At 35.5% G+C, this 14,213-nt stretch overlaps 1 protein-coding gene across 1 annotated transcript; it reads right to left on the reverse strand.

Annotated features, from left to right (window-relative positions):
* Positions 1-1,948: 1,948 nt before the first annotated feature.
* HEMK2 (HemK methyltransferase 2, ETF1 glutamine and histone H4 lysine) lies at positions 1,949-14,213 on the reverse strand. The gene is made up of 6 exons (XM_045517849.2): positions 14,047-14,213; positions 12,036-12,122; positions 11,219-11,309; positions 7,121-7,204; positions 3,740-3,881; positions 1,949-2,670 (listed from the first exon to the last, which is right to left on the reverse strand). Exons 1-6 carry the CDS (start codon positions 14,178-14,180, stop codon positions 2,564-2,566), a joined length of 645 nt encoding a protein of 214 aa, XP_045373805.1. The 5' UTR covers positions 14,181-14,213; the 3' UTR covers positions 1,949-2,563.

The following is a 14,213-nucleotide window of genomic DNA, read 5'->3' on the forward strand; positions in this document are numbered from 1 at the left end:
GGAGAAAAAAGACAGACTCTTCAGCAAGTGGTGTAGGGAAAACTGGACAGCTGCATGTAAATCAATGAAGTTAGAACACTTCCTCATACCATACACAAAAATAAATTTAAAAGGGCTTAAAGACAAGTATAAAACAAGATACTATAAATCTCTTAGAAGAAAACATAGGCAAAACATTTTCTGATATAAATCTGAGCAATGTTCTCCTAGAACAGACTACCCAGGCAACAGAAATAAAAGCAAAAATAAACAAATGGGACCTAATTAAACTTACAAGCTTTTGCACAGCAAAGGAAACCATAAGCAAAACAAAACGACAACCTATGGAATGGGAGAAAATATTTGCAAAAGATGAGACTGACAAGGGCTTAATTTCCAGAATATAAAAACAGCTCATACAACTTAATAACAAAAAAACCAACTCAATCCAAAAATGGGCAGAAGACTTAAACAAGCAATTCTCCAATGAAAACATACAAATGGCCAACAGGCACATGAAAAAATGCTCAGTATCTCTAATTATCAGAGAAATGCAAATCAAAACTACAATGAGGTATCATCACCTCACACCAGTCAGAATGGCCATCATTAAAAAGTCCACAAATGATAAACGCTGGAGAGGGTGTGGAGAAAAGGGAACCCTCCTATACTGTTGGTCGGAATGCAGTTTGGTGCAGCCATTATGGAAAACAGTATGAAGATTCCTCAAAAAATTAAAAATCAGCTTACCATATGATCCAGCAATCCCACTCTTGAGCATATATCCAGAAGAAACTCTATTTCGCAAAGACACCTGCACCCCAATGTTCACAGCAGCACTATTTACAATATCCAAGACATAGAAGCAACCTAAATGTCCATCAACAGATGACTGGATAAAGAAGCTGTGGTATATTTATACAATGGAACACTACTCAGGCATAAAAAAGAATAAAATAATGCCATTTGCAGCAAAATGGATGGAACTGAAGATTGTCATTCTAAGTAAGCCAGAAAGAGAAAGAAAAATACCATATATCAGTCATACGTGGAAACTAAAAAAAGAAAAAAGACACTAATGAACTTACCTACAAAACAGAAACAGATTCACAGACATAGTAAACAATCTTATGGTTACCAGGGGCAAAGGGGGTGGGAAGGGATAAATTGGGAGTTCAAGACTTGGGAGTATTAACTAGTATATATAAAATAGATAAACAACAATTTTCTTCAGTATAGCACAGGGAACTATATTCAATATCTTGTAGTAGCCCATAATGAAAAAGAATATGAAAACAAATACATATACATATGATGGAAACATTATGCTGTATACCAGAAATAATTGACACACTGTAAATTGACTATATGTCAATAAAAAAATAAATAAATAAAAATAAATTTGAGATTCCTTCCACTCTGGTCTTACACAGTCCTGCTCATTGGTTTTGATAAATACAGTTGATCCTTGAACAACACGGGGATTAGGGTGCCAACTCCCTCCTTCCCACTGCAGTCAAAAATTCACATATAACTTTACAGTCAGCTCTCCACGGCACCCAAGGATTCAACCAACCACTGATTGTGAAGTACTGTAGTATGCTATTTACTGGAAAAAATATGCATGTAAGTGGACCCTCACAGTTCAAACACATGTCGTTTAAGGGTCAACTCTATATTCTGAATGGTGGGGAAGTTACAGAAGACGTTCCTAAATTTAGCAAAAGCAATTTCTTAAAAGACATATGTGAGCTCTTAAAAATGTGATAAATTTGAGTGGTGAGTTTATTTACATACAACTCTCCTTGGTCTAAGGAAAAATGAAAGCAGTTTGAAATAAATATGCAAGAAGAAAACAGAAATATATGATACAGGATAAAAAGTAGGAAAAATGTGACCAGGGGGAAGAAAGGAAGCAGAAGCCATTATAAACAATAGAAAGAGAATGGAGACAGTAAGCAAATAAAGGTAAATTTAAAAAATTTTTATTTAATATAGAAGTAATACATTATTGTACAAAACATTACTACAAAAGAATGAAAGTTCCTCTATTCCACCTGTTATCTGCCATCAGAATTTCTTATATACACATATAAATACCCTGTTTTCCAAAAATAAACACATAGGTTAATATTATTTTGCAACTTGCTTTTTTTCACTACTCAATAGTGCATCATGAACCCCTTCTGGTTCAGTATATTCAGGACTGACTCGTGTTTAATAGCTGGATATGTCACTCAAGTTCAGTAACATGAATAGACTGTAATTTATATCCCTTTGCTGATGGACTTTACTATTACAAGTAATGCTGAAATGAACATCCTCTCATATATAACATAACTTTTATATTATATATATTCTCCATATATAATATACAAAATGCAAATTATACATATAATATATATACATTTACTTGCATTTGTGCAAATATTTCTGTAGCCTGACTCCTAGGTAAAAGGGAACGCCCTACCTTTCCACCTTTTCTGTATGAGAGATTTCTGACAATTTTACTCCTTAGCCAAGAAATGACTCCAGTTTCAAAATACGTTGAATGCATTCCGCTTTAAGAAGCACGTACTGTAGACTAGGATTTGGTGAACTTGAGGACTGAAAGGAATTCTTGGCCTGCTTGCCTGGAAAGTGCAGTGGTCCCTTGTAGACCTTTTGTTTTCATTATTTTCAAAATGTCTTCTAAAATAAAGATTAAAATAAAACGTTAATTTATTTGGTAAAGTGTGTATGATCACTAAACAGTTTAATAAGATGATAAATGCAGACTATTTACAAATTCTATTCATCTGAGAAAATAGCATATACCATGTAATTTCTAGTACAGTAAACTTGGATTTCAGACAGATGAGAGCACTCTGTATTTTCAAGGTGTTGCTGAGAATTCTAATCAGACTGAATGACTGTTTTGCAGTATGAGCCTACCCTGGACTCAACAGAAACATTACTTATACTTGTTATTACAGTAAATGATCCATTTTTTAGTTGCTTGCCTCTAACGCCTGCCCTATATCCTTGTGGATGAAAGACATCAACAAGGGTATGGGCAAACCACGTGGTGACACTGAAAAGTCATGGTAACTGAAGTAGCTTATTTCTTTTAGCAGTACTGAAAGAAGCAAAATCTTCCCTTTTCAAATAAGTAACACTAAAGAGACTAAACTAATAAAATGGAGTTACAAAAAATAAAAAACCCCAAAACCAACCAAACAAAAAAACCCCTAGTAATCATGACGTGATTTGAGGGGCTGAGAATATAATGTAGGAGATAAAAAGCAAGCCTGAGATGTACAGAAAAGAGAAGAAAGATTATGGTCAATTCAGTAATTTGAAAACCGAGACATAAAAATCAGTATCGGGAGATACCTTTCGTGGTAAAACTTCAGATGAACTAAAGAGCATATAGCAGAATCATCAAGGACACGAAGACTAGAAGATGGTGAGAAGGTTCACAGCAGTGAGGGTGAGGTGCGAGAAGAAGAAATTACAGATTTTGTATTTTAATATTAGTTTATAAATTAGGGGAAAAACTATTCCCCCCCCCGAAAAAAGACAATAGTCTTTAAAAGCAGAAAAATATACCTCTTACAAATCTTTCTCATCTTTCAACATGAATGCTGTGTCTATATTAGCTGCTGTGAGTGAGTACATTCTTTAACGGTCCAGGTTACTTAATAAATTACAGTCTTTGACATAATTAACCTTTATTTTAGCAAAGTAAATGGGTGAAAAATCAACTGGTCTCTATTACCTGGGTTGTTTTCCTTAGTGGTAACTAGGAAGAACAGTCCTCTTGGTGAAAGAAGGTCTGGAGCCAGGGGAAAGAATCTGTTCATGACTTCACGACCGTTTCTGCCACCAGCCCACGCCGCCTCTATCCCGTGACTTCCTACCTGTGACCAATTAGACAGATTCTTCTGTTTTTACTTAAGTTACATTTAAAAAGCTGAATCTTTCTGGCAGGTAACATTCACCGCATAGATATATATTTTGCATTTTGCTGCTGATGAAGAGACGGTATGAAAGTTGAAGCTGAACCCCATTGTTTCCTAGCATGTGGACCCTGTGTAAGTTTGTAATCTGGGTGAACTGGTTTCCTCTCTTATCTGTGAAATTATAAAAATAACAAGTTTCATCTGTAAAATTAGGAAAGTGATAAAAAAAACTATTTTTGTTCATTGTTAGAAATAAATGAGGACGTATATTTAAAGTTTAAGAACAGTGCCCTGCACGTATTAAGGACTTAATAATAGCTGTTACTACTAATACCATGTTTAAATTCTTGTACTTAATATAGAATAATTAGGAAGGAACTAGAAGGGAGAACTTGTATATAAGAGATCCACTTCCCAGAAACAAAGTTTCAAAATGTACCACGGCGTTTAGCTCTCTTCTAGATCCCTAGGAGCATGAATCACATAAACCTTTTTTAGGAGCCCATTTATTATATAAAGGTGCCCTGGAGCATTTTTCCCTATAATGATCTAACTATATAATAGAAATAGAACCCATGAGAGTTTATATAGTATTAAAAATCTTTAGATCCTTACCATTGTATATTGTTTTTAAAACTAAGGAAAACTTTGAAGAAATCACTCAAAAACTACTTAAACTCTAACACAATTATTTTCTTTCTAATCCCTTCAATAGTTTTTGTCCATATTTTAAATTATTTACATACAACTGTACATTCTGCTTTTATGGCATATATTTCCCCATTAAAAATAATTTATACCTATAACCATGTACATATATAATTTTACAAAAATGAGAAATATGTTCATATACCTGTTTAAAAAAAAAACTGTACTTTCCCCTTTTAGTATTTTGCTCATCTGTCACCACCCCAACCCCGATCTTCTACATAGACACACACACTGTTTTCCTTTTTCCTTTTTGTCTGTGTTTTACAAAGACAGGGTTCTATCTACATTCTTAGCTGTATCTCGCTTTTCTCACTCAACAATACCTTATGAAAAGCTCTTCATGTGATCAGGTATAGTTCTAACTCACTGTCTTAAGGGCTGCATAATATTTTATGGTGGAAAAGTATCATATCTTATTTAGCTACTTATGGGCATTCAGTATGCTCATCTGCTTAATTTTTTGGTATCTAATTTAAATTATTCACGTATTTATCATAAGCTTCTCAATACAATTTTCCACAAAATTAATCCTATTAGGGAATTTATCAGTTTGTTTTTTGTCCAGACTTTTCTCCTGGAGACTTTTCTTTCCTACCATTCCTAGGATTCCCTTTTTCAGGGGCTCATGTCTTCCTCTTCCTTGGTATATTGGTGGAGCCTGTTCTCCGGATGTGTCATAGGGCAAAGTGATCTGTGGACAGAGTGCATGCTGACGATGGCCTTTGCCAAGCCTGTCTCTGGTCACTGTTTTAGTGTAGACCAGGAGCCCTCTGTGCTGGACCCTGTTTACATGTCTCCCCAGGGACGCTCAGCCAGGTACGGCAGCTTGCACTAGAGATGGCCCTCCAGGAAGACTGCCTGGCACCGATCACATTCTTACAGGCCACAGAGGGGAGGCTTCCATCGTCGGAGGAGGAGTCATGTTTGGTGGTCTGCTGGCTGCCTGCTACCTGGGTCTTGCTGTGCCAGCTCGTGATCCTTCACAGGTCACAGAGACGAACCCACATTACCTAACCTCAAGTTTAGGGATGTAATCGTAAGTAAGGCCACAACTTTTTATATGCACAGACTCCTATTATTTGTATGTCTCCTGGACCTAACCTCTAAGTCTCTTAACTTTCACCTTCACAATTTCCTTATTTTTATCTTCATGCTCTATGCACAGGAATATTTCATAAGGTTTCCAAACCACTGATTCAAGTCTTGACAGAAACTACATTCTCTTCTAATTCATTTCCTAATGTTTAACTGTAAGACATGTATTTTAGCTCCAGGAAATCTTTGCTGTGCTGCTCTCCAGCCAAATGTTCAGCTAGTAGAAATTATGACACTAGTTCTCGCTGTTAGAACTGTGACAAAGCCCACGGCACTGTCCACGCTCAGTCATCTATACATCCCGGCAGCCACCAGCAAGCACGTAGCTTAGCAGAAGGAATGTGGGAGAAAGGAAGCCCGTTCGTGTCACCACGGTCCCAGAGTCTACCCTTCACCCAGTGGTCTTCCCAGTAGCTTATCGACCTGATAAACCATGATTTACTTAGTTATTTTTCTTCTGTTACATATATACTTCATATTATTTGCCATCATAAATAAAGATGCAACATATTTTTGTGAATTAAAATTTTTATTCTATCATTGAATGATTTTTTTCTCAATGAGATCTCAATGACTAAGATTACTGGACTGAAACATCTTTGTCACTCGTGAATTTTACTCCCATAATGCTTTCCTAAAGAGTTTTATTAAGCTGCATTTCTCTCAACTGCTGTTCACCTTAGGACAATGACCTCCCTTCTCACATGAATTCATACCTCAGGGGAGCAACAGCTTCTCCTGGTAGTAACAGGAGCAACACGGACCTTTCCCATCTTGGCAGAGGTGACGGTAACGTTCATCCGCCTTGCCAGAGAGTGCTCATCAAAAAACTCAAAGGAAAGCTAACCCTAGTCCGTTATTAAACTTTGTCTGCTTTGACCACTCTCTCTTTAAATTGGGAAATGATTAATATGGTGTTTATGTCTTCATTATTGAAAATTTTACAATCATGTATTTCAAAGTTATTTCTTTTTCCTAACTGAAATGAGAACGGGTTCCCCACCCCCTACTTCCTGATACCTGTGAAAGGAAGAAACCTGAGACTTTCAGAAAGAATTCCGATGTGAATTTAAGACTGATTAGAAATCTTTGGTTTTATAAATTTGTTATTCATGATAAAGGATACACACACACATATATGAATTTAAACACCATGGCCTGATCTGGATAGGATTTTAAAGAATGGATGGGGTCACAGTTTGTATTTCCATCAGTTTTAGGTTCCTTTCAAACGTCTACCAATAGAACCTAATTACTGACAATTATGAGTAAAATCAGAGCAGTTTGTGTTAATTAGCAGCTGATAACTGATGTCGTATGATGAAATATATTTGATTTTAGACAGAAATAGCTGAAAATATTAGTAATTTAAATTTTGTCTTCTGTCTTACCTCTTCAGGTGGAGTCACCACATAGGGGGGATTAAACACCAGAAGATCAACTTTTTCCTTCAATCTTGGTAGCAAGCCTTTGACCTAAATGTTCAAAATAGTCCGAGTTTTAAGCTGGGCTCAGAATTCAATCAATCAATCATTAAAAATACTCTTGTTTTTAGGAAAAAAAGTATTAGAGGATCAAAACTTGTAGATAGAAATGGAGATACTTTTACATTTTCATTCAAATAAAAATTATATGCAATTACATAAAAATAAGGAAATTAAAACTACTTATCAGGATGAACATAAATGTTCAAGAAAATCTCTGCTCTTCAACAGCTCACATGTTTATTTACACTCTGGGCTCACTTTCAGAAGATAACATAAGGAGGCAAGCTCTCATATATTCTGCACAGACTTAAACACAACTTTAAAGTTACAGCTGCTAACTTAGATATTTATTTCCTATTACCAAAGGAAATATTTTACAAGATAACAGAAAATATATCTAAATGACAAAAATATCATAAGACGAGATTTTTTTTTGATTCCTATTTCTTTAGTTACTTGTAAATGTATTGACTGAAACAATTAGATATCAAAGAAAGAAAAGACTGAAAATGGTGGGAAGAGACAACAAAAACATCAGTTGTTTGGCATTTTATAAATCTTTCACGTGAGTACAAATCTCCGTGGAACAACATGAAATACGTCTTTTTAAAGAAAGCGCATGTAGGGCAAACTGCCATTTAAAGTATTCCTCTGACTGAATTAAATAACTAAGTTTTAAAAAGACTATGTCTGGCTATGTTATTCTATACCTTCACAGGCACAGTAAAGGAAAAACACTGTATCTGGATGAGTTCTCATCCCTAAAGCCATTTCCTTCAATTATTGCTTTACACTGACCCTTAGCCACGACTTCTGATCCTGTTTCTTGAGATGGAGTAACTGAAGTACCTCAACGCAGTGTCCACAGTGTTAGTTATTTTATTAACATTCCCACATTTTTTCCCATATGTGCACAGGTGTTTACTGGATATTTTTCTTTAAACAGACCTTTTTTGTTAAATAAATTTGCTATAAAGGGAGACTTACATTAGTACTGTAAATGAACAATCAGTATTACTTCCTGAAAACAGAAATGACCACAAGAATAAATGCAATATAAATGAAAACATGTTATTGTCACAGTTACTGTTGCCAGTCTAAGAGTGACCCAGACTCGCGCTCTCTTGGTTAAAGGGGCATTTGTAGGTGTTTAAAAGGTGTTAAAGAACAGCACCAAGCTGAGACCTTCTCTTAGATGTAATCAAATGGCAGAAAGGGAATTCAAGAGGGAACAGCTTTTACATTATGTGATTCAAAATTAAAATACTCAGTAATACCATCTAAGTCTTGGGCATATCACTGAGCTACTTACGCTGTGAAAAACTGCCTTAGAATTTCCATTTTATCCAGGTTTCTAAAAGCAATCTCATCTGTATTAGCCTGTTAACTGTTAACTACGCAGTTCAAAGAGAACACATGAATAGTACCTTTGAAAAGAAGTTACTCTTCAAAGGTAACTGTCTTTCTTTACTCAATTAAAAGAGAAAAAAACATTTTAGGGGAAGTAATTCAGGTGTATCTTTGTCTGCAAGTAGAAAGATGATCAGTTAATCTGCTGTTCTATCTAGTAATAACACTGGAGCATGAGGAAGTACATTTGAAATAACCAAAAGCTTTATTTTCAATTCCATAAAGAAATTAAGTTTCCCAAATTGTAAAAAGAATTCAAAAACGTAATATTCTAGAAAATGTTGAGTAAGTAAATTAGAAAAGAATTTGCTTTGTAACTATTTACGATGGCCCTGAGGTACTATATACTAATACCATTTCAGCACTGGATTCTAAATAAAGGAACAAATTGAAATTCAAAAAAACCGCCCGAATTTTGGAGTTAAAAAGAAAATGGATTTAAATAAGAAAGCCTCTGTGGACTGGATATAAAGTTTATCTTCAGGCATCCCTCACCCATCCATATCCAGCTCTTAGACAGTCTCACAGCCTGAGAATATACCCAAGAATTGGGAATTAAGCAAAGAAGGCCTCTGACAAGAAGTTTTAAATCCACACAGCAAAACATACTTTATTTGTGTGAGAGGCACTGATCAGAGCCCCTTAACTCTTAGCTTAAATATAAGTCTAACTAAATTGACTGTTTGGTATTCTAGCACAAGGCACATGAAAAGAGAGAGGAAGCACTATCAGTGGGTATCAACGGGCGAAATAACGACAACATAAAGCAAGTGAAAAGAAGACAAAGAGGAGAGAAATAAAAACTCAGAATCACTGCAGGCTATAGCTACTGAGTGTAAAGGTGGAAACACCTGAAAAAACCTTAGTCATTACCCCATATAGTACAGAATAATAATTCATATTAATAACCCTGAATCAAAAAAAGGGAAATTTATGTTCACTGTTTTAAGGATGTAAGGAAATGCATAAGACATATTTGAAAAAGACTTTCTTCTAAACCTAAAAGTGAAATACAATAAAAGTACTACTTTGTAAGCAGTTAAATTCAGTTATCCAAAACAATGACTTTATTTTTTACGACAGTTGTGATAACCTATGTCCAGTGTTCTGAATATAAGAAATCTAAGAGTTCTGTAAACAGGTGGCAATGCCTATGCTCAAACTACATCTTCCTTCTTTCTTTGCCGCAAGTCAACATTCTGTATCATGGTCAACTTCACCCACAGAACGGATTCTGACAGCTTCAGAAGTGACTGCCACCAGTCATGTTCATCAGAAGATCTGGGCTTAAATTCTGGGTTTATCATTTTCTAAGTTATGCGACTTTCAAAAATGTGCCTCACCTGTTTCCACCTTTTATCAAAAATAGATATTCTGAATTTCTTCTATCTCTAAAGTTTTACTGTTATCAAAAACATATATTTATTACTAACGATGGACACATTAAAGAAACAACTTAAAAATTTAAAGAGCAAAATCACCACACTATCTTCATAAGTAAATCACCTAAGTACCTTTCTTGATAATCTAGTTTCTAATGGGAGTAATAACTTTTAGTGATATGTAAAGAATTTCTTCAATCTTTGGTTTAATTCCTTTTAAGCTGCTAAATCCTTTCTAAGTTTAAGAAGGAGAAAAGCTAAATATCCTTATTGGTATAAGAATAATAAAGGTCAAGAAGTACGGAAAGCACTTTATATTCCTTATGCCCTGAGCATGCTATTATGATTTTTGCTTATAAAAAGGCATTTCCCATTTAAAACTGAAAAAAAAGTTCAAAATTATCCAAGTCTGACTAATATAATCTAAAATATTTTAAAAGCTGCAACTGAAAAACGTATGATGTGTCACTTAAAACGATGGTTCTGCAGTTGTCATTTGCTGTTTTTACCTGCCCAGGACTCATTCAGCCTTTCTTCTGATTACGTCTCCTTGACTTTCACTGGGGAAACTACATCCTCTCATTCTCAATCCAAGTGGTCTGGGTGGGGTTTATCCCAACCCAGCTGCTGGAGTGGCCCTGTGACTCAGGCCTAAGCCAATCATGTTCGTATTTCAATCCCCCTTGACCACAGTAAGAGACGGAGAGATAGGTACATGACCGAAATTGGTACAAATGGTACTCATTCTGGCGCTTTGCTAGAGCAACTGAACAGAAAGTATTTCTCTCCCTGAGGGGTTTCTAAGAAATAAGATATGGACATGCAAACATCTTGTTCCTATGAAGGGAAAGACTGACCAGGAATAGAGCCATTAGAGAGAAGTTCAGAGCTAAGAAAAAGATGCCTGTAACATCATTTGAGTTCCTGAAGCCAGCTGTCTGAAGCCATCTACTCTTATTATTTAAGCCAGTTTGATGGATTCTCTTCACTTCTGTCTGAAAGATATCTCATCTGTATAAGCCAATAGAAAGTTTTTTTGAATTACGGAAAAGATGGATTATATTAGTCAAGAATTTATTTTGTTTAGTGGGTTAAAAGTTTATTAACTAATTAATCACCCAAGATTCCTTGACCTAAACCATCCTGACCTTAACTTACCTGAAAAGAAAATTAATCATTACAGTACTGGACAAGAAGACTAACAGCTTACCAAATCTGTAATTATTGGTTGAATGTGGACTTTGTTACAGCGTGCTGTCTCCAGAGTACACAGTGCTGCCTCAGGGTTGACATCCGTGCATCTATAAAAAGAAAAGAAAAAAAATTATATCCTATATCTATGGACAAAAATTCAAATAGCCCATTCCTTTTACATGAAGCAGATTTAGAAAAAACTTAGAATGCTTTAGTAATGGTGAATAAAAAAGAACCAAGATTTGTTATACTGATGGAAAAGACTGTTATATTGTTACAATGTTCAATAGTAGAATACACTTACATGTACACATAGCTGAAGGAATTTATTAAATTATGAATCCAACAAAGGAATACTATGTAGCTACCAAAAATGAAATTAAAAAGGAAAATGCTCATGATACTAAATGATATTAAATGAAAAACATGGGAAATGAAAAAAAAATGAAGGAAACACACTTGGACTATGTGTGGTAAAATTTATAGGTTATTTTTATTTTCTTCATTTAATTTTCTATATTTTAAAATCTCCTAAAAAGAAATTTTAGTAACTTCCAATTTTTTCTGGTAATCAAATTATCTAAGATAATAACTTAGAGATGACCTAAAAGTATTATGCTGCTTCTATAATTCCATAGTATTATGGAACAGTTTTGAACATGGTTAATTTTTAGGGAAGCATAATTTGCAACCTGAGTCCTTGTTATATATACTTAAATAGACACTACTGGATACATGTTATCTACTTAGAAAAATGATTTCATCCAATCAGTCATATCCACAGTGAATCTCTTAGAGTAAGATATGGATGGAATTTGTATACTTACACTTACATGTACAAAACTTGAGGACCTATCATAGAGGCTAGGAATGCAGATACCACTCCAGAACCTGACCCTACTTCAAGGCATATTTCTACCCTAGGAAACCAAAATAAAACAAATATTAGTACAATAGCATTAAAATACACATCACAGAAAATAACTCATGCTACTTTTAATGTCCATTTCTTCAGCAACATCTCTCACCTATAAATATATGGAAATACAAAATAAATTTATAATAAGCTATTTTCGGACAACCACTTTGTGCTCATTTACTGCAGAGCCCAAAACTGTCAAAATCTTGGGTGTGTAATTTAAGTCTGTAAAATAGTATTATAATAGATGGATTTCAGTTAATTTTACAAAACATTACATACAAGCTGTGGAATGTTAATTTAGGGTTGGAAATATTAATATGGAAGACATCAGCCCTTCCCACAAGGAACGCTAGTTTGGTACTCCCTAAAATGATAGGGTTAGTATCATTACAGTATTTATTCATGAAAGACATTTTCTGTATCATTTTAAAGTAATTCATAAATCCATTAACATACCCCCGGGGAAGAAAAGTTCCCCCATTCTATTGATAACAGATTTAGAGCAGCAAAGAAGTTCCCTATTTGTACAGCTCTACACTGAATTGGGAAAATACTTGAGCATCTTATCTTAGAATATTAAGAATACTCTTAAGAATGCTATTGAATATAATAAATTCTTGATCCTACCGTATTTGTCCTTGCCTATTATCTTATATGTACATCAAAGGCACTAATTATCCCCATTACAGAAATAGGTTTGATGGGACTTAGGGCCCTCTCTAGCAATTAACCTCCCAAACAACTACTCAAAAACAACAAACTCTAGGGCTTAGGGAACCATTCCACAAGCCTTTAATGTGCTCTAAGAAGGTCTGTTGAATCTTCCCAGGCAGCCTCTATTTGAAAATAACTATGATAGCCTCATGAATAATTAGAATTCCAAGACCAGAAATATCCAAGACTTTAAAACACAATCAGCTCCTTTTACAGCATACTTTGCAAGGCAATTTGTGCTTGTAAATTTTTCTGGAATATCTTGAGAATAAAAGACAAGTTATAAAACAGTACTGTTCCATTCTATATTCCAGTAAACACCCAAATTCCATCGTTTATAATGAAAAACAAGTTTAATAAAAGTTAGGGCATTTTATACATGGAAAAATCTGACCAAGAGGGATAAATAAACACAATACGGATTTTTGAAGTCTGACAGCTGTTTGCTTCATCCTGAGAAAATCCATTTCAAGGCTTGATCTTAAAATAAATCTAATTATCCTGACAGAGTAGATACTCATTCTTTTTACTAATTTAAAATTTATAGTAAGCACTTCAACAAGTCAACATTAATACTTACTAGGTGCTAGAATATATTCTACAGGTTTGCTAGCTGACTGTAACTTTAAATTTTTTACAATTAAAAATGAAAAATTCAGTACTAGTCACATTTCAAGTGCCCAGTAGCCACATGAGGCTAATGGCTGTTGCTAGACAGTTAAGTATGCTATTCAGTGGTTTAAAATACACTTCCCTACTCCAGTATTTCATAACCTCATTTTGTTTTCGTTCCCTTCCATTGCTAGAGGATGCTTTTATGTACTGAGTAAATTAAATGATGCCACGAGATAATAATATTTACTAAAAACTGTATTATTAACAAGACGCAGTGTTTTCAGAGCGTCCTGGTTTTGAATGTTACAATTTCTGGCCTTAGGGGCATATATTTCCCTGATAAACAGCTGATAAGAAAGGTACAGCCTGCTGTGGTAAGGAGGCACGGAGCCCCTGAAACAAAAACACCATTTCGGCAAAAGCAGATCCCTGGAACATGTTTTAAGTGTATCTACAGGAATATCGTCAGCTGCGGTGTGCTGGTGTCAACCAAGTGCCAAGTGGGCCGACACCGCCTCCTCTCGGGAGGGCTGCGCCACCGCTCCAGGATTCCCAAGACCTCTTCTGCGGGGACCCCCCCACCCTCCTCGCACCCCGTGAGTTCAGGCGCCGCCGCCTCCAGCGCGTCCAGCAACAGGAACGTGTCCTCCGCGGGCTCGTACACGTCGCTGAAGGCGCCGCGGCCCACATGCCCGTACAGTGGCGTGGGGAAACTGGGCGCCGCCATGTCTTTCTTCTCCGACCCACGCGCATGCGCCAC

This window comes from Camelus bactrianus, chromosome 1 (genome assembly GCF_048773025.1).
Source record: "Camelus bactrianus isolate YW-2024 breed Bactrian camel chromosome 1, ASM4877302v1, whole genome shotgun sequence".
In the NCBI taxonomy this organism is placed as follows: domain Eukaryota; kingdom Metazoa; phylum Chordata; class Mammalia; order Artiodactyla; family Camelidae; genus Camelus; species Camelus bactrianus.

Excerpts from the sequence above, each read along its gene's own strand:
- HEMK2 (XM_045517849.2), bottom strand. The coding sequence starts at position 14,180 with ATGGCGGCGCCCAGTTTCCCCACGCCACTGTACGGGCATGTGGGCCGC. Across the intron at positions 7,205-11,218 it reads AACCAATAATTACAGATTTG|GTCAAAGGCTTGCTACCAAG; the intron begins GTAAGCTGTTAG and ends TTGAACATTTAG. Across the intron at positions 2,671-3,739 it reads CACTAAGGAAAACAACCCAG|AAGACATTTTGAAAATAATG; the intron begins GTAATAGAGACC and ends TCTTTATTTTAG.